The sequence below is a fragment of the Hyla sarda genome, chromosome 4 (genome assembly GCF_029499605.1).
Source record: "Hyla sarda isolate aHylSar1 chromosome 4, aHylSar1.hap1, whole genome shotgun sequence".
NCBI lineage: Eukaryota > Metazoa > Chordata > Amphibia > Anura > Hylidae > Hyla > Hyla sarda.
In genome coordinates this window covers 370,522,258-370,549,064 of record NC_079192.1, presented here as the reverse complement: position 1 = coordinate 370,549,064, position 26,807 = coordinate 370,522,258, and the positions used below count along the sequence as shown (strand labels likewise).

Sequence of the window (26,807 nt, the reverse complement as noted above, 5' to 3'; positions counted from 1 at the left end):
GAAGAACTCCAGCAAAAATTACCACATCCCCTATCCACTGGGACCCCCTGCGATCTTGGACAGAGGGATAAGTTAATATTTGCAGGTGTCATTTATAATCACCTTATGTTTGTAATTGCCGTGTAGTCTGTACATTTGCATTAAAGAGTACCTCTCATGATCTTGTTAAACTTTCTTGTTCACTGCCCCCATCATGATAAACCAAACCCTGTCTTTATTTTTTTTTTTTTTTTTGTGTTCTACCTTGATTTTGCTCTGTATTTTCTGCTCAGTCTGTCAGATTCACAGACTGGGAAGGGGTGTTCCCCAGCAGGCATGACATCATCTGAAGCCATACAGGGGAGAACTTCCTCCCTCTTTCTGCTACACACAGCCCAGAGCAGTTCAGTATGAGATGAGCTATGATTGGCTAGGGCTGCACACACCCCCCTCAGCACTCCAGACTGCATTTCCTGATTTTGGACTTCTGCCAGGCCTGCAGGAGTCTGAAGTCTGGGCAAGAGATAGGGGGAAATGTGCTCTGGACAAGTAGGGAGACACCTAGTGGCAGCTTTTTTTAAACACAAATAAAACTTAGAAAATATATATATTTTTTTTAAAACAAAGTATATTAGAAAGATTTTTCATTTACCATTATGAGTGCAATAGCAAACATTAGTTTTAATGGCAGTGCCCATTTAAAAAAAAAAAAACTTTTTTGTTTGACATGCACTATATGTAAATTAAGGCTAACTAGTCATTGAGGCGGGCACCTCGTCTCAACTAGTCATTACATCATGACTGTACTCACACCTCAGCAGATGCAATTGACAAGCCGGACTGTACTACGTTGTTGCACACAGTGTCATTCTTCTAGGGCATACACAACAGTGAGTCTCGGTCAAGCCATCTGTGGTAGACAGTGGTGGAGGAAACTTCAGAGCATGCGTGAGGGTTGCCTATATTTTGTGCACCCACTATTATTAGTCATACAGTGTTATATTTCTATTCCAGTACAGCTGCATCTACACGTTTCATTACAGTAACTTGGTCATGTGATCACCAGTCTAACTTTCCAAACTTTCCAGCAAGGGGTACTCCGATGGAAAAAAAAAAAATTTAAATCAACTTGTGCTAGAAAGGTGAACAGATTTGGAAGTTACTTCTGTTACAAAATCTTAATCCTTTCAGTACTTATCAGCTGCTGTATGCGCTAGAGAAAGTTGTAAAGTTATTTTCTGTCTGACCACAGTGCTTTCTGCTGACACCTTTCTCCGTGTCAGGAACTGTCCAGTAGGGGCAAACCTCTCCTGCTCTGGACAGAGGTGTTAGCAGAGAGCACTGTGGTCAGACTGAAAAGAACTTCACAACTTCTTCTGTAGTATACAGCAGCTGATAAGTACTGGAAAGATTAAGATTTTTTTTTTTTTTTTTAAATAAAAGTCATTTACAAATCTGTTTTAACTTTCTAGCACCAGTGAATTTAAACAAAGAAAAAAAATTTCACTGGATTACCCCTTTTAATGGGAACCTGTCAGATCCCCTAAGTGCCATCAGCTATCTTGTTAGATGCTTTATTGACACTTCGAGTGCCGGGCTTTTCATGAAGATCCCAACACTGTTAATCAAGCAGCACAGACGGAAAGAAGAGCGAAAGCAGCGTTACCACACTATGTGGCTTCACCTATGGGATTATATACCCGGCGGCCTGCAGCAGCTGTAATGGTTGTTTTTAACAACTTGCGGCATCTGAAGAAGCTTGTGGGCACAGTGTCTGAACGTTGTGCCCTTCATCTAAAAGGTACTGGGCAGGACTGTTAGCACTTAGGGGACCGGACAGGTTCCCTTCAGTGTTTGAGAACACTGTCCGTTCTGGGTCTGACTTCCTATGAACTGCAGAATGACCTCATCACCTAACAGATCCCTCCTCCTAGCTCCCAGGCACCTATATTCACCTTGTACTGTTCTCTCTGGGATCAGGATATAAAGTAGATTTACATCGCCACTGAGGCTGTGTTCATACATTAAATTTTTTCAGCATTTTTAATGCTTTTGCCATAATTTTCTAAATTGTGGGAAAATAGGAGCTATTTTAGTGTTATTTTCACTACGATTTTTTTAAAATCACTGCAGAAACTACCTAAATGCAGTAAAAATTCTAAATGTAAACACAGCCTAGATCTTCATAAAACCTCTGTTTATCTCAGATTCAGTCAAATCACTTTCGCCTCATGGCACCATTTCTCAAAAAAATGAATTTTTAATAAAAAAAAAATTTCATCTAAACTACATGAAATGTGAACTGACACCAACCCACTTGTGAGTCTCAGCTGCTTAGGCTTCTGGTTGCTGCAGACAAGAGAGTAAATAAATTGAACTCATTATGATTTGTACCTCCCCCTCTCTGCAAATCCAGAAGATTCATTGGAAATGCAAGCAGAATGACAAATCCATTTACCGTATACACTCGAGTATAAGCCGAGTTTTTCAGCACGATTTTTCGTGCTGAAAACACCCCCCTCGGCTTATATTCGAGTGAACTCTCCACCCGCAGTGGTCTTCAACCTGCGGACCTCCAGAGGTTTCAAAACTACAACTCCCAGCAAGCCCGGGCAGCCATCGGCTGTCCGGGCTTGCTGGGAGTTGTAGTTTTGAAACCTCCGGAGGTCCGCAGGTTGAAGACCACTGCGGCCTTCGACATCATCCAGCCCCCTCTCACCCCCTTTAGTTCTGTACAGTACTCGCCTCCGCTCGGCGCTGGTCCGGTGCTGCAGGACTGTCCGGAGAGGAGGTCGTCCGGTGGGATAGTGGTTCCGGGCTGCTATCTTCACCGGGGAGGCCTCTTCTAAGCGCTTCGGGCCCGGCCCCAGAATAGTCACGTTGCCTTGACAACGATGCAGAGGTATGTTCATTGCCAACGTACTTCTGCGTCATTGTCAAGGCAACGCCTCTATTCTGGGCCCGAAGCGCAGAGAAGAGGCGCCCCCGGTGAAGATAGCAGCCCGGAACCACTATCCCACCGGACCACCTCCCCACCTGACAGTCCTGCAGCACCAGACCATCGCCGAGCGGAGGTGAGTACTGTACAGAACTAAAGGGGGGTGAGAGGGGGTTGGATGATGTCGAAGGCCGCAGTGGTCTTCAACCTGCGGACCTCCGGAGGTTTCAAAACTACAACTCCCAGCAAGCCCGGACAGCCGATGGCTGCCCGGGCTTGCTGGGAGTTGTAGTTTTGAAACCTCTGGAGGTCCGCAGGTTGAAGACCACTGAGGGCGGATGATGACAAGAGGATGATGAAGGGGGGGGGTGTGGGATGATGACAAGAGGATGATGAAGGGGGGGTGTGGGATGATGAAGGGGGGTGGGGATGATGAAGGGGGGTGGGGATGATGACAAGGGGATGATGAAGGGGGGGGTGTGGGATGATGACAAGGGGATGATGAAGGGGGTTGGGGATGATGACAAAGGGGATGATGAAGGGGGGTGGGGATGATGACAAGGGAATGATGAAGGGGGATGTGTGGGATGATGACAGGTGATGATGATGAGGGTCTGGATGATGACAGGCGGTGATGATGATGAGGATGTTAATGACTGGTCTGGATGATGACAGAGGGGGATGATGTATTATCCACCCTAGGCTTATACTCAAGTCAATAATTTTTCCTGGGATTTTGGGTTGAAATTAGGGGTCTTGGCTTATACTCGGGTCGGCTTATACTCGAGTATATACGGTATTCTCTCAATAATAAACATGTCTGAAATTATGAATGCCACACCATCTAAAAAAAGGTAAATACATGACATACACAAGAACCTCTACATTGTTCTGTAATAATAGCCTATGCTGCACTATATAAGCATAAAAAAAAGCAATCAGGGAGGTCCCCGGTGGCTTTTCCTCACCCCGTCAGCCCTGATTGATCTCTCGCTGTTTGCGTATAGGAGAGATCTATTTGTCAAGATCACCAGCCAGAAACCACTAGGGACTGCCATCCTCGGGATAGGCCATCAATGTTAGATAGATTGCTGGGGTGCCCACACTTGGCACCTCTGATAAACAGCTGTTTGACAGAGCTGCGGCACATACACAGTGGAAGGGCTGAAGGCAGATGGATCAGTTTGTGTAGTGGTGGCACCATTAAAGGGGTACTTCACTGGCCAGCATTCGGAACAAAATGTTCCAAACGCTGTTTTCACGCTGCAGGGGGTCGGCCACGCCCCCTCACGACGTCACAACCACGCCCCCTCAATGCAAGTCTATGGAAGGGGGCACGCCCCCTCCCATAGACTTGCATTGAGGGGGCGTGGCTGACCCCTGCAGCGTGAAAACAGCATTGGGAACATTTAGTTCCAAATGCTGGCCAGTGAAGTACCCCTTTAAAGTGAATAGGCTCTACACTGCAGTTACCCGGCACCACCACTATACAATAACCGGAGCTAAGGCTTCCAGCAATTCATTGTGTATGTGCCGCGGCTCTGCACCCTGCCAATGAGACGTTGGCCTATCCTGGATAGGCCATTAATGTTATGCCTGGAAGACCCCTTTTATTTAAATATAGCGTGCGCTAAATTTTATTTGCTGCAAATGTACAGATTGGATGGTGTTTACAAACATAAGGTGATAATCTTTAAGACACTTATGTGTTGCTGGCAGTTCTAGCTCTGTAGACCAGTCCCCTTTCAAAGGTTGACAAACCAACAATTTAGACATAAACATTTTGGCTGTAGAGTTTTGCTGTGACACTGTTGTATGACAAACTACTCTGTTTCAGGTGGTGGCAGCAGGGACACATGGAATTAGCTTTGTGTGGTGGCCCAGTATGGGATGCTGTTGCTCTGTACCTTTCCTGCCCTGTCGGGCAGTGTCCCTCAGTGTCCCAGGGCCCCCTATAGTTGTTTCCCCTTTTGTATGTATGTTGTATATTAAAAGATGTGTTATGCCTTTAATAAAATGTACCATATGATTGTTACCCAGGTGGTACCAGTGACCAGCTGACCCCAAATGTGACCTATGGGCTCCCTGCTAGTCTCCCCCATATAAACCCTGGGTGGAGCTAGCTTCTCTCTCTTGCTTCCTGCTGAGGTCCAGTAAAGTCATGCCTATTGTGTTGTCCAGAGTCATAGGAGGCCTCAAGTCAAGTCCTGCAGCCACAAGTCAAGCGCAAGTAAGATAAAGTCCCCATCCTGTCAGTCACAAGTCAGTCAAGTCATATGTCTACCCAGCGTGGCCTGCACTAAATTCTCCCGTCCAACTAAAAGTCCCAGCAAGCCTGCGAGGCCCTCAGTAAAGCTACCGTTGTCCGTAATTTGGTGTCGGTGTCTTCATTGCCTCTGTGTCTATCCCAGGATCCAGCGGTATACCTTCAGGTGGTTAAGGCTAAACCACGCCCTGGCGTCACAAACACAAGGGGTTAATGCCATCTGACCCTAGAGTAATTACATCTGCCCTGCACCTCACACTCCGCCATACCACATTTGCATTGGTAATGAGAGCTGCAGTTAATCTGAATGCTTTTCTATGGTGGTTTTATTATTTTGTAGCTGTTCGAATGAATACATTATGTTCACATTATTATTCTGCTTATTTAAACGTACTTATAAATATTTTATCCTATAACCATGACCGAGCACCTGCTGAGTGAGTTTAAAGAATCAGCTAGCTATTAATTCACTTGTTATTCAGCATGGATAACATGAACCGTGCAGGGATTGGGGATTGCAGTGATAAGCCATTACCAACGTGCTATGCGGATGTATGGTCCCCCTGCACTCACCACTGGAAGGTGTTGTGTTGTTTATTTCATGTATGAATCTTTATGTGTATCTTACAGCAATAACGAATCCAAGTTATGCTGGAGAGATGCAGCTACATAGGTTTATGGTATAACTTGATGTATCTTTACACGGGGGCTTAAACTGTGCCTATTGATTAATATGACAATGGTCTTTATGTCTACAGGTGCCATTAGGAACTCCACATGATTGATCTTGGAAGTATTTAGTTTTAACCACTATTGTTGTCTATCTGCTTGTCATTATATCTCCAATAGTAAAAGTGTGCAATATTTAAAGTGAAACTCCAAGCAATGTTCATGAAATGACCCCTAATAGGATCATGTTACACACCAAAACCGCTACTTTTGATCGATCGCATTTAGTGTATGCAGACCCCCAGCGATCACTAGAACGAGCCGTGAAAGTGCTGGCCTGAGGGCTGGGCTTATTTGGTTTATTAGAGTTTTCGCAGGAATGGCACAACAAGGACATTATAGAGCAGTACTGAATGGTCTAAGTTCTTAAGACCTGGGGTACGATCTAATACAGTAAACATGTGCAGTCTCTGTTTGCTTCTTGTTCTCTTTAATCATACCCTTTCCATAAACTTCTATGGGCAGCACCTTCTCCATAAACTTCTATGGGCAGCATGTATCTGATCCTTCAGTGAGCTGCTAGTTTGTCTTGTAGACACAGGACTTAATTGAGCTGTTTTTCAAAGTGAATGAAAGTTTAATGGAAGAAGGGGATGTATGATTCTTGTTTTGAGAAGAAAAGGGTATTTCTCTATAAGCTTTATTACAGAGCTTCTCATATTTGCTTGATTTTATGCAAAGGTTGTTGATATGACTTAAATACTTTTGAAGCATACCTCCAGTTGTATTTTTAGTTTTATGGCAAACGTAGTGTAGAACAAGACCCAGCGCCATAGAATTACATTACACTGGGTAATAATGGAAAGGAAGTGCAGAAAGTGCAGGGTTCTGACCTCCGAGCGCTACTGTGATCGTGAAATTATGGGAAGATGCCAAAGGTACACAGGAACTTTTTTATTATAAATTAAAATGACAACTGGACAACGCGTTTAGGCGTGTTCTCACGCTTTCCTCAGGTCCATAAAGATAATTTTATGGTGTCCTGTTTGGGTTTTCCTGTGTGCTGACGGCCACCACACAGGAAAACCCAAACAGGACACCATAAAATTATGGTTGTCACATTTATTTATAATAAAAAAAAGTTCCTGTGTACCTTTGGCATCTTTGCAGAATTTCACGATCACAGTAGCGCTCGGAGGTCAGAACCCCCGCATTTTCTGCGCTTCCTTTCCATTATTGTCCTTTCTGTACCCCATTTGGGACGACGGACAAGGGGGCACCGAGCAGGAAGCTGAAGCATCCCACCACTTACTGGTAACTCCTTCAGAGCTGTGCTATACCCCACGCACAGCTCCCAGAGGTCAGTACCATCACATAGGTTTGGTGGTGGGCATCTCTCCTTCTCTTATTTTTCATCAAGAAATCAACCTACTACGCCAGAGAGCGCCCCGTATCTCCTTTTTTTTCTTCTCCTACATTTCTATTACACTGGGTACACATTGCACGGTTTATTAAAAAAATTTTTTTATCACATTTATCAAAAAAGCATAGCATCTTCGCATAATTTCACGATCACAGTAGCACTCGGAGGTCAGAACCCTGCATTTTCTGCACTTCCTTTCCATTATTACCCAGTGTAATGTAATTCTATGGCGCTGGGTCTTGTTCTACACTATTTTTGCCATAAAACTAAAAATACAATTGGAGGTATGCTTCAAAAGTATTTAAGTCATATCAACAACCTTTGCATAAAATCAAGCGAATATGATTTCAGGATGCAGCCTGTTTTTGCTATTTTATTTTACTGTCAACATAGAGTTTTTCTGTTTGTTTTCTGGGTACTTATAATGTATTTCAAAACTTTTCGTATGTTGACTTTTTACAGTATGATTGCTGTATTGGTAAGTTTATATATAAATTACTTTTTTGTGTGTTTTATTGGAAACATACAACTTTTCAAATGCTTTGTTCAGTTTATTTGTAAAGTGGAATTAACAAAAAATTCTGCTTTTGATATTTTTTTAAATGTAGTCACTTGTGACGCACCTTATTTGAGTCTTATAAGCATACTTCGACGACGGGCCCTTATTAGGCCTCTGGCTGTCATGAGAACTCCTTTACCTCACCAGTCATATCACAGGGCCAGTGGGTAACAAAAGGAGCTCCCATCATTTGTCAAAACTCTTAGATGCTATGGTACATAAGGAGGTAAGGGATATGAGTTATCTCGGAGATAAGGGATATGAGTTATCTCCGATCACATCAACTAGAGCAGAGTGATGGCTGAACAATGCAGCCAGCAACCATTAGTGATGGCAGGCATTACTATTATACTATTAAGTCAGTCTGTGTAAACTGCATATTTCTTATAATAGTACAATATGAGGCTGAAAGGGGTTAACAACACAGGAAATAAAGCTGCTGCATGTAACCGCATATACAGAAGTATCTGCCAAAACAGTGCCCCTGCTGACATCACTTACATACACGGCATGCAGTAATTATCTGTTGGCCTAGATTGGGTCCTATTCACACTATAACCGTTTACACGTGTTTTCTTATAGATTAATATGACTGCTGATGGCCCTCATTGATAATGGGGTCTGTTGTGGTTTTGGTATTTTGTTTAGCAATGATCGCTGTACAAAGAGATTTATTATTTCCTTTAAATATACTAGAAGGCTTGTTGGAAGCCCCAATGGAACTCCTAAACTGAAGAAATGCAGGCTCTTCCTCTCTCCAGCAAACAAAGAAAGTAGACTGCAGTTCTTCTAAAGCAAAATGATGGAGCAGCATAATCCAGTCATGTTTACAGTGTAATTAAACCTACATTTTCCGTGTAATTACTTTTGGAGGGTTACTTGGCCAACCTTAAAATGATAGGCATAAATATCTGGCGCAAGCCAACAAGTCAGCGTGTAGTCAACAAAAAACACTGTAAGAATGAATAATGTATTACAAGCTAAAGTACCAGGCACATCCCCCAGAGACAGACTACAGTAATTTACACATATAATTACCCAGAAAGAGTCCAAGGGCGCCGCATGCTCACAACTTACCTAATGTGATATCGGGATAAATAATGGATTATAGGCTCCAGATTTAAAATCCTTTAGATGACCGCTTTATATCTATTTCCCCTAAATATGCTAATACGTAGGACCCTTGATACCTCTGAAGCGGAAGACAATGTGAAAATATATCTAAGGCTAATGTCATAAATACCTATATGTTGCAGCTTAGCTGTGTAGTGAAGGCTTTAAGAAAGTGCTGGTACTGAGGAATCGGTCATCATTCCTAAAAATAGATAGATGTATGTTTTACACAAGCATAAATGGGATTTTTAGATCATAGGCATTATTTATATAAAATTGTAGAAAATAATGATTTCTCCGAGAAGGCAAAAACTTAAAAAAATTACTACAGTCTTGATATGGTTCAGTCCATACACCTTTATTACAAATATACCTTTTTGAAGGTACTAAATAGCATGAGATGCTATACTATTCATCTTGTTAGAAGTAAATTTAAAAGGGGTACTCCAGAGGAATAAATGTTTTCAGATCGACTGGTGCCAGAAAATGTATACAGAATTGTAAACTACTAATAAAAAGCATTCCAGTACTTATCAGCTGCTGTATGTTCCAGAGGAAGTTATGTAGTTTTTTCTAGTCTGACCATAGTGCTCTCTGCTGCCATATCTGTCCTTCTGTCCTTGTCAGGAACTGTCCTTAGCAGGAGAGGTTTGCTATGGGGATTTGCTCCTACTCTGTACAGTTGCTAACATGGACAGAGGTGTCAGCAGAGAGCATGGTGGTCAGACTGGAAAGAACTACACCCTACACCACTTTCTCTAAAATATACAGCAGCTGATAAGTACTGGAATTTTTTTTTTTTTTTTAATAGATGTCATTTATAAATCTGTAGAACTAGCACCCGCTGATTTGAAAAAAAATATATTTATATTTTACTCCAGAGTACCCCTTTACCTGTAGCAACCAGTGTCTGGCAGCTTATGCTAAGGCAATTAAAATCATAGGGTGCATAAAAAAGGGCAAAGATGCCCATGACAAGGAAATAATTCTACCGCTGTACAAATCACTAGTCAGACCACAGATAGAATACTGTGTACAGTACTGGGCCCCAGTGTACAAGAAAGATACAGTGGAGCTGGAGGGGGTTCAAAAACGGGCAACCAGATTAAAACCAGGAATGGGAGGACTACAGTACCCAGAAAGATTATCAGAATTAGGGTTATTTAGTATAGAAAAAAGAATGTTTAGGGGAGACCTTATAACTATGTATAAATATATCAGGGGACAGTACAGAGATCTCTCCCATGATCTATTTATACCCAGGACTGTATCTATAACAAGGGGGCATCCTCTACATCTAGAGGAAAGAAGGTTTCTACACCAGCACAGATGGGGGTTCTTTACTGTAAGAGCAGTGAGACTATGGAACTCTCTGCCAGAGGAACTGGTAATGGAGAACACAATGAACCTTGTAAGGACGCAGGACGCACCTGTGCGCCCGGTCCCGGTATATAACGCTGGGTCATGTCAGGCCCGGCGGTTAATGACAACCGGCACCCTGGGCTAAAAACCAGCCGCGCGCTATTAACTCTTTAGATGCGGCGTTCAAAGTTGATCGCCGTGTCTAACATGAAAGTGAAAGCTTCCAGGCAGCTCAGTCAGGCTGATCGGGACCATCGCGTGAAATTACGATGTCCCGATCAGCTAAAACGCAAGTGGAGGTCCCCTTACCTGCCTCCGTTGCGTCTCTGAAATCCAGGCTTGAGCAATCGACCACCGATAACACTGATATTTACTGTGTCAATGCACAGCAATGATCTGTGTATGAGATTGGTATGTGTAGTGTAATAGCCACTAGGGGGGGCTATAACACTGCAAAAAAATAGTAAAAAAATAAATAAATAAAAACTGTTAATAAAAATAAACATATGTGGTATCACCGCGTGCGGGAATGTCCGAACTATAAAAATATATCGTTAATTAAACCGCATGGTCAATGGCGTACATGCAAAACAAAATCCAAAATGCAAAATAGTGTATTTTGGTCACTTTTTATATCATGAAAAAATTTAAACGGCGATCAAAAAGTCCGATCAATATAAAAACTTCAGATCACGGCGCAAAAAATGAGCCCTCATACCGGCCCATGCACGGAAAAATAAAAAAGTTATAGGGGTCAGAAAATGGCAATTTTAAATGTATAAATTTTCCTGCATGTATTTATGATTGATTTATTTTTTTTTAGAAGTAATACAAAATCAAATCTATATAAGTACCAACTGTCATCATTTTTGTACCATAGGATTTAAAAGGGGTGTACTTTTGTGGTATATCTTGTAGCTTAGTCCTATTCACTTGAATGTGGCTGAGCTGTTATACTAGGCACAGCCAAACAGTGTAATGGTTTATGTGAAAAGTAAGCGCTTTATTTTATTTTATTTTTTTTCAATTCTCACACGTGACTTTACACTCAAGTTATGTTTTCTTCAGAATTGGGTACATGTTTGCCAAAAAGCTGGTATTGGGGAAAGGTTCTTGAGGACAAATAGCAGAATTTCCTGCCCAGGATGGGATATGATGAGGTTTGCACATGATTGGCCTAGGTTGGACTGTAGGATAGAAGGTCTTTAATAAATCTTATGGATCAGACTTTTGCAGGGCCTAGTTTGCCTTTAGTGAAGTCCCTCTTCTCTGAATACATTTGTCTGTACAAGGGTCGACTTTATTTTGCATCATTATAGACGACCACTTTGAGGAAAGAGATGATGGATTAGCGCAGCAGTTTACAGTATTGTTTTTTCTTTCAAATTCTTTAGCTCATCTTTTGTATTCAATGCTCATGTCATTTATGGAAATAAGTCTTGTGCTGTCTGTTGTGTTCATGTCAGGATCTCTGGGTGATATTTCTGTATCTATGGGAGAAGGAGGATAAGTAAATTGATTTTTTCTAGGCTGGGTTAAAACTGCATTTATTCCAAACATTTAGCATGTACATCGGGAAAGCTCCCAGCGTGCATGCTAAACGTGTCTATAGGCTTCCATTGCAAGGTAAAAGAGCGACCTCTTTGTTTGTTCAGTATACGTCAGCCTACCACAACAAAATTAAGGATGGAAAAGCATAACAAAGTATGCTATCTATTCAATAGAATCTTCAAAAAGAAAACTTAACTTTTTTTTTTATTATTGTTTTTCAAGTTTACACCTTTTTTTCCCTTTTGTACAGCACTAGCTTTTGTCCATCTCACTTTTGTGTCCTGGCAGATTTGTTGATGTGACTGAACTGCTTAACAATTTTTTTTTGTAGGAAACTCTGATTGGGAAATATGGAGAAGACTCCAAACTGATCTATGACCTGAAAGATCAAGGAGGAGAGCAGCTGTCCTTGCGTTATGATCTGACTGTATCCTTTTAGAAGTCTGTAAACCATTATTATTTAGCAGGTTGTGGACAAGCGTGTTCAAAATGGAAGAATTTAGATTTCCATTAAAAAAGTCAGTAATAACTTTAAAGGGGTACTCTGCTCCTAGACATCCTATCCCCTATCCAAAGGATAGGGGATAAGATGTCTGATCGCGGGGGTCCCACCACTGGGAAACCCTGCAATGTTTCCTGCAGCACCCCTGTTATCTGGTGCACAGAGCAAGCTTCGCTCCGTGCCTGATACTGGTGACACAGGGGCCAGAGGATTGTGATGTCACAGCCCCGCCCCTCATGACATCACACCCACCTCCTTAATGCAAGTTATGGGGGCGGGGTGAGATGTCATGAGGAGGGCGGGACTGTGACGTCACGATCCTCCGGCCCCTTCATCGCCAGTCATCAGGCACAGAGCAAAGCTTGCTCCATGCACCAGATAACGGGTGCTTTAGGAGAGATTGCGGGGGTCCCCAGCGATCAGACATCTTATGCCCTATCCTTTGTATAGGGAATAAGATGTTTAGGGGCGGAGTACTCCTTTAAACGGGTTCCAACGTTATAAAATTTAGAGCAGATTTCTTCATAAAACTGCACCACGTTTGTCTACAGGTTTGGCAGTGGCGTTGCTAGGGTTGGTGTCACCCGGTGCGGTAGAAAATGGTGTCACCCCATACCTCCCCCCCCCCCCCCCCAGTAAGTTTTTAGCCTGTTGTGACAGACACCACTGGTGTAGCGCATTGTGAGAAATTCCAGTATAATAATCAGATAAACCAGTTGCCACAGAATGGGAAAGTGTTAAAGAAGTTTTCACCATTTAAATATACAGCTCCCAGAATTACTTAAAGGGGTACTCCACTGGAAAAATTTACTTTTATATCAACTGGTGCCAGAAAGTTAAACAGATTTTAAAATGACTTCTATTTAAAATCTTAATCCTTACAGTACTTATAAGCTGTTGTATTCTCCACAGGAAGTTGTGTAGTTCTTTCCAGTCTGTCCACTGCTCTGTCCGTCCATGTTAGGAACTGTCCAGAGCAGGATAGGTTTGCTATGGGGATTTGCTCCTACTATGGACAGTTCTTGACATGGACAGAGGTGTCAGCACAGAGCACTGTGGTCAGACAGAAAATAAATTAAAAAAGAAAAGAACTTCCTGTGAATCACTTATACAGCAGCTAATAAGTACTGGAAGGATTAAGATTTTTAAGTAGAAGTAATTTATAAATCTGTTTAACTTTGTAGCACCAGTTCAGTAAAAAAAAATGTTTTCCAGTAGAGTACCCCTTTATGCAGTGGTGAGGTTATGCTGGGAGTTGTAGTTTCACTCACCATAACTGTAGAACTTACAAGTGACTACAGCTCTGATAGGACATAGTGAGGAGAATACACAATGATATCAGTGACTACAGGTGACGTCTTCTCTATAGTCTTTCCTTATCTAATTCAGATGGTACATACCGCCAGGACTTGTTCCAGCTAAAACTTCTGTCTGTAGAATGTGACGCCCAGACGTCTCCTCACTATGTCAGTGCATTCTCATCCTCTATATGAAAACAAGTATTATTATAAACCTGCCAAACACTGTATCCTCTAAATATAATACTACCCACATTAAATATAATACTACCCACATTACCACCCATAATACTTCCCCACATTAGGTAGCACAGATTCCACACATTAGGTAGCAGTTTCCCCACATTAGGTAGCACAGATTCCCCACATTAGGTAGCAGTTTTCCCACATTATGTAGCAGCTTTCGCAGATTAGGTAGCAGTTTTCCAACATTAGGTAGCAGTTTCCCCATATTAGGTAGCAGTTTCCCCGCATTAGGTAGCATAGATTTCCCACATTTGGTAGTAGTTTCCCCCCATTAGGCCACAGGTTCCCTTGCATGTTCCCCACAATAGGTCAAAGTCTCCCCACATTAGATTGCTGGTTCAAACAAACCCCCCCTCCCCCCCACACAAAAAAAACCACGTACCCACAACACAGAGACACACACACACACAGATAGATAGAGACACACAGAGAGAGAGACACACACAGACAGACAGAGAGACAGTCACAGACAGAGTCACACACAGACAGGGAGCCACACACAGACAGAGATAGTGACAGACACACACACAAACACACACACACACACACAGACAGAGAGACACACAGACAGAAAGTCACACACACACACAGTCACAGAGAGTCACACAGACAGAGACACACAAACAGAGAGAGAGTGAGACAGACACACACTCACTCATCCACCCATCCAGCGCAGCGCTCCTTCTCTCCGGGCGCTCTGCGAGTGACGTCACATCTTCCTGCGCGGCCCTGCGGAGGCACGTCAGGCCGGCGCAACAGAAGACGTGGGGGCGCAGGCCGCTTCACTGTGCAGGTGACGGGGGGGGGGTGGATGGTCCTACTAGTACGGAGACAGCGCAAGTGAGGACGGGGGGGTGGGGTGCTAGTACAGAGAAAGCGCAAGTGAGGACGGGGGGGGTGGTGCTAGTACAGAGAAAGCGCAACTGAGGACCGGGGGCGTACCTGGTGTCACCCCATCAGGATGGTGTCACCCGGTGCGGGCCGCACCCCGGTCGCAACGCCACTGAGGTTTGGTCTGGTTTTGCAGCTCTGTTCTATTGTTGCTCTGTTCTATTGTTAGTGTAGCTAAGTTTTAATACCACACACCATCTGAGGACGGTTGTATTAGCTCTGTTTTGTTATTGCTTTTAGAAAGTTTTCTAGGAATAAAGGGGATCTGTCAGAAAGAATCCTTTAAAAGTTACACTTTTGGTTGTCTGGAGCTCTAAAATGTTCTGACAATCCTCACTTCCCAGCCCTCTACTTCTATGTTTTGATCGACATGGTCTGATTTCCTTCCGAATGCTTGATGGTGACAGACGGGGGCTGCTTGACTTTGTACCCATTGTAGCAGGGGTATGTGTTAAATTTCAGCTGCCACATGAAGCATTGACCATGTGCGGTAGCTGATGGCTGCACAACCAGTAATCCCACAATCTGAGCATTTCATATACTCTTAAACTTTTTTTGAAGGAAAAAATTTTCACATAAAACTGTGCGAAAAAATAAGTGTTTATCTAGCATTAAAGCAGACAGGGCTGCTTGACTATGTACTCGTTGTATTGTCTTTATCAGTGATAGGTTGCTCATTATTCTTATTTTGTAGGTATTGTGGTACAAGCAGTAATTTAGATGTTTGCATGCACTGCTGACTTTACAGTATAATGCCTCTGTAAGTATATACAAGTCCTTGACCCCATAAACCAAGGTTCCTTTTGCCCGTTATGTAGCCATGAATAAAATCAGCCACATAAAACGCTACCAAATTTCTAAAGTATACAGGCGGGACAATCCAGGCAGGGGGCGCTACAGAGAATTTTATCAATGTGTAAGTATATACTTTATTATTCTAGTGCTAGTATCTCTCCTACCTCGTTTTGTCTAAGAACTGTTGGATCAGTGCTGTACAGGGTACCTTTCATTTTTTCTTCCTTTACACCTTTTTATCGACATACACTGATGGAAGTGAAAAGCAACTGAAATAATGTAAAATAATGATTGGGTGAAGTGTTTTATAGGCAGGCTTAACATGGAGTATTTTCATCAATATTCAGGACAAAGTCCTAGTTTTGCCTAAAAATATTGGGCAAAATTGGTGTTTTCTTCTCATTTGTTTTGGTTAGTTTGACTCAACAACCAGTCATACATTCACTCAGGGTGCAGCTGCCTTAGCTTGGTCATCATCGGATGCCAGTGACCATGGAAGATAGATATAGAAAAATGCTGAAATTGGTGCTACCCTTTTCGAGTATATGTTATTTAAAACAGACTGGTTGCTAGAAATAATCATATTGGGGGGGGGGGGGGGGGGGTACACATTGTTCATAAAGTCTTCAGCTCTGGGCCAAATTTGCAATGAGCTGATGGAAAAGAAGGGGCAAGAAGCCACTCCAGGTCAAGCTCTTACACCCAAGTTTATTACATTTGTATAAATTTTTTTTAAGAAAACCTATTTAAAGTTAACATACAGTAAGCGCTTTACTCTGGGTTATAGTGCGGGTGAACAGGAGACAAGGGGGTCTCTGATTAAGTGACCTACCTTCAGTCTGGCATCCGGTCCCTCTGAAGACCAGATTCTATCTTTGCTGAACTGCATGCTGGAGGTGAGCCCACCGAGTGAATTTGAATGTTCGTCGCTGGTCACGTGAGGGCTTGTGTCTACTGAGCGCTCACGCTCAGTAGGCATAAAAGGGATAGCTGTTATTAGAAAAAACGTTTGACATGTTGCCCACATGTCAAAAGTTTTGAACATACTGGCTCTCACTCCTAGTTATTAGCCGGGGAAGCAATCAGCAGTGAGCTCCACTCTCCTGCCAGTCAGCAGATCCAACCTTTTTTTGTACATGTCTGCATAAAAGGTCAAAGTTGATTGACATATAAAGAGTGAGCGGCACACTGCGGCAAACTTCCTCAGCTAATAAGTAGCAATTGCATTAGGTCTCAGGAGTGAGACCTGGTGCGATCAAAACTTGACGTGTTGCCCCTGCAACTTAAAGAAATTGATATGTCAAACGTTTTAATTGGTTAAGGTGTTCAGACCCTCACCAATCATTAGATAGAGCCGGGAAAAATACTTCACTTTCTTGTTTGCTGCTTTTCCGGCTTGCAGCAGGAGAAGCTCTCTATTATAAGTCTAAAGAGCCGTTTCCTGCAGCGAGACAGGAATTAAAGCACTTATTTGCACGCTTCTCCAGGCTCTATCTAATGATAGTGGAGTTTTAACACCCAGACCTTAACAGACCAAACTTTTTACATGTCAAAAGTTGTTGTTTTTTAAGCGACAGGAACATTTTGAGTCATTATATTACTGCAAAGCTTCTGCCAACCTGTATACACCCATAGTAATAAGCAACAAACAAACATTGTATCGTCTGACAGTCTGTGTTATGCGAATATATATTTTTAGGGGTTAGGAAGACGTTTGGGACAAATGAAAAACCGTATTGATGCAGAATCGGACGGTGCAAAGTTTGCTTATTGTCTGTTACTATCAGGATGCTTAGGTCTGCACAAAAGATGTTGTAAAAAAAACACAGGAACATTCTCAGCTGTTGTAAAAGATTTTGAAATGTTGCTTTAATCAGGGTGTTAAACATACATATAAATGAACATATACAGAACATGTTGACCATATCATTGGATGGGATAATCTACTTAGACTGTATGCAGACTATTTTTAGAAGGTGACATTTCGCGGATCTTTGTACATAATATACTTTATAATCATCTGGCATTCTAAAAACAATGTTTGTAATGCTCTTTACCTACTTTAAAATGTATGAGTTTTAAAATCTGACCCCATCTATCTTTTATCGCTTGGCCTGTCTCTATTGATCCCACCATGCATATTCATGCCAGGATTTTGACATTGCTGGACACTACGACCCTCTGCTCCCTGACGCCGAGTGTCTGAAGATTATGTATGAGATACTCAGTGAGCTGGAACTGGGAGGGTTTCTCATTAAGGTAAGTGCTGATCTGAAACAAATAAAAATCACACTTAATGGAATAAAGCTAAATACATATGTTTTGTGCAGTGCATTTTGGTACGTTTTTGCATCCTCTGCTGTTTCTAGGGGAATGTGTAATTGATAATAAATGGAATGTTCTTGGAGCGCTCTGACACAGCACCTTCTTTCGCTGTGCACTGCAAGAGTCTTTATAGCAAAGTCTAATAATGCTCTATATGTGACAAACAGACTTTTAATGGGCACAGGCTGGCATTGTTTCAGGGTATTCCCTCCCTTGAATTTTCTGTTTACTTTTTTGTTGAGATGCAACTAGTTAACCCTTTTATCCTGCACTGAAAGTTCATACTTTCTGACTATATAAAGGTGTATGAGTAAATAGTTGTACTGATCATTTCTGGTCTGCACAAATTTTATATTTTTGGGGCGTCTATTTGTGATTAGGGTAATTGCTGATCTATGTTTGAACAGTGCCCCTGAATATACCTCCTAGACATATGCAACTGTTTGCCTGTACATTTGCATACATCTCCCATTTAGGAGTATTCCATCTTAAAGGGGTACTCCCGTGGAAAACTTTTTTCCTTTAAATCAACTGGTGCCAGAAAGTTAAACAGATTTGTAAATCACTTCTATTAAAAAATCTTAATCCTTCCAGTACTTTTTAGGGGCTGTGTAGGTGCTGACCTCTGCTGTCCATTTTAGGAACTGTCCAGAGCAGCATATGTTTGCTATGGGGATTTTCTTCTGCTCTGGACAGTTCCTGAAATGGACAGCAGAGGTCAGCAGAGAGCACTGTGGTCATGACATCAGAGGAAATGCATTTCTTTTTGGGATTTCTCTTTTTGGATTTTTTTTTAATATAAGTCATTTACAAATCTGTTTAACTTTCTGGCACCAGTTGATTTAAAAAAAAAAAAAAAAGAAAAGGTTTTACATGGGAGTACCCCTTTAAAGGGGAACTCTGGTACACAACATTTTGTCCCCTATCCACACAATAGGGGATAGCTAACTGATCGTGGGGGTCCCACTGCTGGTACTCCACAGATCCCTAGAATAGGAGAAAATTGTTGGCAAAGTTTTCTAAGTAGACAATGGTGCACTGGCTGTGCATGTACAGTGTGTTTCATTCATTTTGGGGGACCCTTTACCTCAATTTTTCAGGATCTGTGGAGGAAATTGGGAGAGAGTTTTATGCAGCTGAAAGTTATTGACAGTGTATTTTACCAGGGTGCCTCCAGCTGTTGCAATACTATGACTCCTAGCATGCTGGGACTTGTAGTTTTGCAACAGCTGGGGGCACCCTGGTTGGAAGACACCGGTGTACTGGCATGCTTAGTGACCTGATTAGGACCCCTACTAAACTGTTGCCATACTAGTCCTGCATTGTGCTAAACACGACTTGTGAAAATTTTATATAAATGACAGTAACTCTTTAATATGTGGAATTTGAAAACCCCTTTAAATGTGTTTATAGTCTGGGACCTATCAGTTCTATTAAAGTAGTATTTAAACTTAAAACCCTTATTCCTTCTCCACAGGATAGGGAGTCATTTTCAGATTGCGGTAGTTCAGCCACTGAGAATAGGGACCTGAGACTCTTGTTGGAATGGAACGGTGGGTCGCACGTGCCTGCGGCCGCTCCTTGTATTGTCTATGGGAGTGCCGGAGTGCTGTTCTTGGCTAGCTCCAACACTTACATTAAAAATAAATGGTATGGTCTTGTGCATGTGCGGATCGCCACTCCATTCCAAAGTGCGACTCAGGTGCCTGTTCTCAAGATCATGGGGATCCTAGTCTGTCCATCGTTGACTGACACTTTTGCCCTATCCTACGGATATGAGATAATTGTATTACGTTTGAGGGTAGACCACTATCACTACATTTTCCATTATAGTTTTAGTGCCACAGAGCCTGAAAAAGAACTCCCCATGTGTTTCAAAGCATACCTCCAGTGATCTGCTTAAAAACTTTTTAGAATAAAAGTATTATTGGGATTGATGAGTGATCAGTACTGTGGTTGCACTACAAGGGCTCTAAGGAAGACTATTGTATGAATATAGAATATATTAACCAGGACTGTATGACTCCTCAGAAGATCAGGACTTTTTATGCATAATGCTAATATGGACACTGTTGACAGGGGCATGTATCGAAAGCTATTTCTCAGTATAAAGTATAAAGGCATAACAGTGGTCTGACAAGTTTCCCTTAAAATTCCAATTAAAATATAAGTGCCCAAGCAATGTGGAGGGGAATATTAATAGGGTGGATGGGAGGGACAGGTATAATGCACTCTAGTGTGTTTGTAGGAACGGTGGCTGGTTTGCAGCTCCAATGTGGACAGAAAATTCCTTTCTTGAAATTCTATTGTTCTTTCTTTTGTAATGCACCTGGCTTGCCTTTTGCACCCATGCAGTATTTCTTTGTATTAGAAATCTTTTGTATTAGAAACTAGCCTAATAACAACCTATTTGCTGATAAGTTTGTATGATTTATTACACATTTGTATGATTTACGTTGTTATACTTATGGTGGATGTTCTGGGTTTTACCAGGTAAATGACAGAAGACTTCTGTATGGAATTCTTACAACATGTGGTGTTCCAGAGGCCAAATTAAGAACTGTGTGCACCTCTATTGACAAGCTGGGCAAGGTAAATGTATATTATGGTGGTTATCTACTTTTACCGCTCTTTAAATCTATATAATACTGCATCGAGGGCCTTAGGTGGTTTAGGCATTTGACCTCTTTATTTGCTTGGCACAGCGGCTCTTGCCATATGGTAGGGCAGCTGCAATACACACCGGCACTTCCACTGTAGCTGTCAGAACAGAGACAACTCTGAACTAGACAGTTAACCTGTTCAGTGCCACGCATAATGCTGATTGACAGGGTTGACAAGAAAAAGGTCAGTGTCTAGTAAAAGCCTGTTTGGGAATACCATTACCCTGACAGATAGCTGTGCGTATTTCTATGCACTGGCACAATATGGTGGCACATAAGAATCCATTATGGAAAATTGATGTGGCCAGAAAAAGAAAAAAGTTGTAAAAAAGAACATTTTGACATTTATATTTTTAATTAACTGTCATATTAAATTGGCCATCTCAACATCTGCTACAAATATGCATATTGTTTTTTGCCTGTTCTCTATAAAATAGAAACATTAGCAAATACATACATCACGTTGTCACATGTAGAAACTACATGTCCTACAAAAACAACACTATTGCCCAGATTTATCAAACTGTGAGAGAAAAGTGGAGAGATTTTCCCACAGCAACCAATCACAGTTTAGCTTTCAGTTTACCAGAACTTGTTAGCAGAACTGTGATTGGTCGCTGTGGAAAAATCACTCCATTTTTTTTCTCTCACACAGTTTTATACATCTGGGCCTATGTTGCTACATTAATGCAGAAGTTAAATTATTAGTTCCATAATGCCAACAAGAAAAATGTAAAAAAAAAAATGGTTCTTAAGGGGTTAAATGCTAGCTTAAATTTAAGAGAATATGCATTATAGATTTTTTGTTTTTTAATATTTAGCATTAGATACTATACAATATGTTCTTTTTGTTATTTGATTTCTAATTTGTAATTTATTTATTTATTTTTTATTTATGATACATTATAATGGCGCAGACATTGCCCAACTTTCTGCTCTGCTTTGTTAAAAGTATATAGAGCTGTGCTTTCAGTCACATGGACATTGGGAACCTGTTGTCTGGAGCTGACTAATTGACTTTTATGCTAGGCATGCTCTGTGACCTGTGCAGGGGTCACCATTACCCATAGTGAATGCTGGAACCTGCGTTATCTAAATAAAGGTGTTACCTGTCATTGTGATCCTGCCTTTGATGATAATGATGAGACTGCTGAAAAGTTTTCTTTACATACCGGGAAAGGACAGCTTATTTTTAGGCTTAGTGGCCAGAATAAAAACTAAAAGAGTTCAGGATTATTTTAAAATACAGATTTGACATGAAAAATTAGAAAACAAAATTTTCAAAATAAAAATGTTTAATGTAAAAACTTTATCTACACAATAGGTCATTTTCTGACGACACATTACCTTTAAGATGGAGTCAGTGGCCCAGATTTACTATAGCAAATGTGTTAGAATTTTGGTGCAGTTCTAGCAAAACTTTTGCCAAAAAACATCTTAAGGGACTTCCACCACACTAACAATGCAGGCTTTTGGCACTTTTCACTCATGTCCGTAGTATAAAGGTTTTCCCAGGAAAGAGGTGTGGTCTTAGATTTGCCAAAGAATGCACCATATTCTGGCGCATGTTTAAAGGGGTACTCCAGTGGAAAACTTTTTTTTTTTTTTTTTTTTTTAATTAACTGGTGCCAGAAAGTTAAGCAGATTTGTAAATTACTTCTATTAACAAAAAATCTTAACCCTTCCAGTACTTATTAGCTGCTGATTACTACAGAGGAAATTCTTTTCTTTTTGGAACACAGAGCTCTCTGCTGACATCATGACCACTGTGCTCTCTGCTGACATCTCTGTCCATTTTAGGAACTGTCCAGAGCAGCATATGTTTTCTATGGGGATTTTCTCCTACTCTGGACAGTTCATAAAATGGACAGAGGTGTCAGCAGAGAGCACTGTGGTCATGATGTCAGCAGAGAGCTCTGTGTTCCAAAAAGAAAAGAATTTCCTCTGTAGTATTCAGCAGCTAATAAATACTGGAAGGATTAAGATTTTTTTAATAGAAGTAATTTACAAACCTGTTTAACTTTCTGGCACCAGTTGATAAAAAAAAAAAGTTTTCCAGGAGTACCCCTTTAAGTAAATAGTTAATGTAAACGTTAACTTTACAGTCTTCAGATTTACGACATCAAGTCTGTCTAAATTTGTAATGTCTGTTGTTGCAGATAGATTGGTAAATCTGGTCCAGGGTCTTTTTAAAGCGTGCATGCTCTCAATGTATATGAGGGATTTCCCATCCTTCATTGTCCTTCTGTGATTTAGCAAACTACCACAGGTGACCACAGCTACGATGTCTTCCATGTATACAAGTATGATCACCAATACATGAAGCCATTTTCATAGCGTAGGTGATAGAAGCCTAAAAATACGCAGAAGGGGATTTTTGGAGTAATAGACTGCAGCATGAGACCGATCAATAGCGCTATGTGCGCACATTATAATCTGTTCTTATTTATACCCCGACGCATGCACAGTGCTCAAAAGTGTGTCACCAGATAGTGGAATAAATCATCTCGGGTGATTGCAGAGACCTTTTCTGGTAACAAGACGGCGATCAGAAATTCATCATTATAAGGTACAACTATTACTCAGTACAAAGTGGGCATGCCACAAATTAATGTCAGCCCTGCCAGGTATAGATTAAGTTGTGCGGGGCAGATATTAATCTCCTGTGCAGCCCGGCTGAAGTGTGTAATGATTGAGCGCACTTGTAATGATGCAAGAGATGCATAATATTCCATCAGCTGCATTGTGATAAAGTACACATTGATCTGTGCTACAAAGTCTCTCCCCTATTTTATTCTTACTCCAAGCAGTGTATTCATCAATCTCCTGATATAATCTCCCGTGAGATAACACCCGTTGCTCGGTTTTTGTGAGAGCTGATACATCAGTGTCACCAAAAGCTTTTTCTGGTCGCTGAACCAACAGAATAGCAGAGCAGAAAGTGATATTATCTTGTGAGAGATAAGAATCTGGTGTTATATGAATAACCCAGCAACCTACAACCCCTGGCATAACCTATGGAATCGGCACACTTAGGCTAGGGTCACACTGCCGAATCTCCGGGCAGAAAATTTCCGTGAGTGCGGCCAGCGTGAACTGATTCAGGACCGCGCGGACACTGCAGTCTCCAATAGACTGCAATGTGTTCCTCGAGTATTTCCGCCTAAGGATTGAGCAACGCCATTCTTCAGGCAGAAATTTTCAAGCAGATTTTCCGTTCACAAATTCCGCTTCACAAATTCCGAAGTGGGAATTTGTGAACGGAAACCCATTCACTATACTATACACTTTAGTAAGTGGAATTTCTGCCTGCAAATTTCAAAGTGGAATTGCAGGCAGAAATTCCATAGTGTGAACCTAGCCTTAGAGGCTAATAACCTAGATCAGTTATGGCGAACCTATGGCACGCGTGCCACAGGTGGCACGCCGTGCCCCCTCTGTGGGCATGCGGCCACAGGCCCCCGTCACATTCCGGACATCCCTGTGTCCCGAAAGGTCATTTCGGGACACAATGATGTCCTGGTTACCTCTCTGCGGTCCCGCGTTAGCTTTAAAGATGCAGGGACCGCCGGGAGGTAGAGCACGCAGGGACATCACGTCACTGACGTCCCATGCGTGCGCCCGTAAAGCAGAGCGGAGAATCGGGGAGGACCGAGGATGACGCGCGCATGGTAAGTGACCAGCGGGACGTCATCTTCGGTGTTCCAACATAGACATACAGCCTCCAGCCATACACTGTATATGGCTGGAGGCTGTATGTCTGTGGGGGGACACTGCCTGTCTAATGTGGGGGAACTCGGTCTTCCTAATGTGGGAGAACACTGCCTGTCTAATGTGGGGTAACACTGCCGGTCTAATGTGGGGTAACACTGCCTGTCTAATGTGGGGGAACACTGCCTGTCTAATGTGGGGGAACACTGCCTGTCTAATGTGGGGGAACACTGCCTGTCTAATGTGGGGGAACACTGCCTGTCTAATGTGGGGGAACACTGCCTGTCTAATGTGGGGGAACACTGCCTGTCTAATGTGGGGGAACACTGCCTGTCTAATGTGGGGGAACACTGCCTGTCTAATGTGGGGGAACACTGCCTGTCTAATGTGGGGGAACGCTGCCTGCCTAATGTGGGGGAACGCTGCCTGCCTAATGTGGGGGAACGCTGCCTGCCTAATGTGGGGGAACGCTGCCTGCCTAATGTGGGGGAACGCTGCCTGTCTAATGTGGGGGAACACTGCCTGCCTAATGTGGGGAGAACACTGCCTGCCTAATGTGGTGGGAACTTTACTGCCAACTTTGTGGGGGGGAATTATACTGCCAACTTTGTGGGGGGGGATTATACTGCCAACCTTGTGGGGGGGAATTATACTGCCAACCTTGTGGGGGGAACTATACTGCCAACCTTGTGGGGGGAACTATACTGCCAACCTTGTGGGGGAAATTATACTGCCAACCTTGTGGGGGAAATTATACTGCCAACCTTGTGGGGGAAATTATACTGCCAACCTTGTTGGGGGGGAATTATACTGCCAACCTTGTTGGGGGGAATTATACTGCCAACCTTGTTGGGGGGAATTATACTGCCAACCTTGTGGAGGAACTATACTGCCAACACTAATGTGCAGGGAACTATACTGCCAATCAAATGTGGGGAACTATAGTACACCCAATGTGGGGGAATTATGCTGCCAACCCTAATGTGGGGAACTATACTGCCAACCTAATGTGGGGGAACTATACTGCACCTAATGTGGGGGAACTATACTGCACCTAATGTGGGGGAACTATACTGCCAAGCTAATGTGGGGGAACTATACTGCCAAGCTAATGTGTATTCTGATTTAATTGCTGTGCTGGCACTTTGAGGGGAAAAAAGTTGGCGTGCATTACGGTTCGGGCACTCGGGCTCAAAAAGGTTCGCCATCACTGACCTACATTCTCTACTTCATAGCAAACAGACAATGGGGGAGATTTATCAAAACATGTGTAGAGGAAAAGGGGTGCAGTTGCCCATGGCAACCAATCAGATTGCTTCTTTCATTTTTAAAGAGACCTGTGAAACATAAAAGACGTGATCTGATTGTTATGGGCAACTGCACCACTCTTCCTATACACATCTACATATATATATAAAACTCAATGTGTGTGTGTATGTATGTGTGTATGTTCCAGCATCATGTCCAAACGGCTAAAGATATTAACATGAAACTTGGCACACATGTTACTTATATGTCTACAACAAACATAGGATACGTGATTTAACCCTTACTCACCCCCATTTGCCAGGGGCGGGGTTTATGTTTAAAGTCCCATACAAGTCTATGGGAAATATATGTTGTTGCATAACTTCCAAACGGCTGGAGATATTTTGATAATACTTGGTCACATTTTACTTATATGTCCACTTAAAATATAGGATAGTTAATTTAACCCTTAACTACCCCCATTTGTGAGGGTCGGGGTTTTTGTTTAAAGTCCTATGCAAATTAATGGGAAATGTATGTTCCCACATAACTTCCGTACAGCTGGAGATATTTCAATACCTGGTACACGTATTACGGGTCGTGATATGAGGTCGGGATAGGAGATCGAGATAGGACGGGATAGGAGGTCGGGATAGGAGGTCGGGATATGAAGTTTGTTTAATTTCTTCCCCAACAAGGATTAGGAAGGAAAAACCGGGCAACGCCGGGTACTCAGCTAGTGTTTCGATAAATCTCCCCCAATGTACACAAAACAATGTCCGATACAGTAGCTGGAGGAAAGAGAGGCTGAGAGTGAAGCTATGCCCCGCTCACATGCAAAAAGTTGGTGCTAGTATGGCGCCTTAGGCGCCATACTAGCACCAACTTTTTGCATATGAGCGGGGCATAGCTTCATTCTCAGCCTATCTTTCCTGACACCATACCGATATCATTGATGACCTGGTTCCACGAGGAGTCATAAGAGTGTTCTATCACTCACAATCGCGCTGATCAGTGTTGTGCCTGTAGTGCAACACAAATAGGTGAGTGTAATTTCCATATTTCCTCACCACCACATCAGAAACCACGAGCCATTTTCCCTGAAAAGGGCAAATAACTCTCTGACCACTTATTAAAAAGATTAAACAGCACTTAGATAGCGCCTGTATTATGTTTTTTTTCCCCTCCTTCTACAAATTGATACAGTAGCTGAACATTCTGGCTTCATGAAACATCCTTCAAACAACAACAAAAAAAATTGTTGTCAA

The 26,807-nt window shown here is 42.2% G+C and overlaps 1 protein-coding gene across 2 annotated transcripts in view; it reads left to right on the top strand.

Annotated features, from left to right (window-relative positions):
• The window catches only part of LOC130267272 (histidine--tRNA ligase, cytoplasmic-like), a 93,793-nt gene that overhangs the window by 24,695 nt on the left and 42,291 nt on the right, over positions 1-26,807 (top strand). For both annotated transcript variants that reach the window (XM_056516738.1, XM_056516737.1), the window contains exons 5-8: positions 12,192-12,287; positions 15,594-15,713; positions 17,744-17,851; positions 20,411-20,509. In XM_056516738.1, coding sequence (XP_056372713.1) covers positions 12,192-12,287; positions 15,594-15,713; positions 17,744-17,851; positions 20,411-20,509 — 423 coding nt within the window. The remainder of the gene's footprint in view (positions 1-12,191; positions 12,288-15,593; positions 15,714-17,743; positions 17,852-20,410; positions 20,510-26,807) is intronic.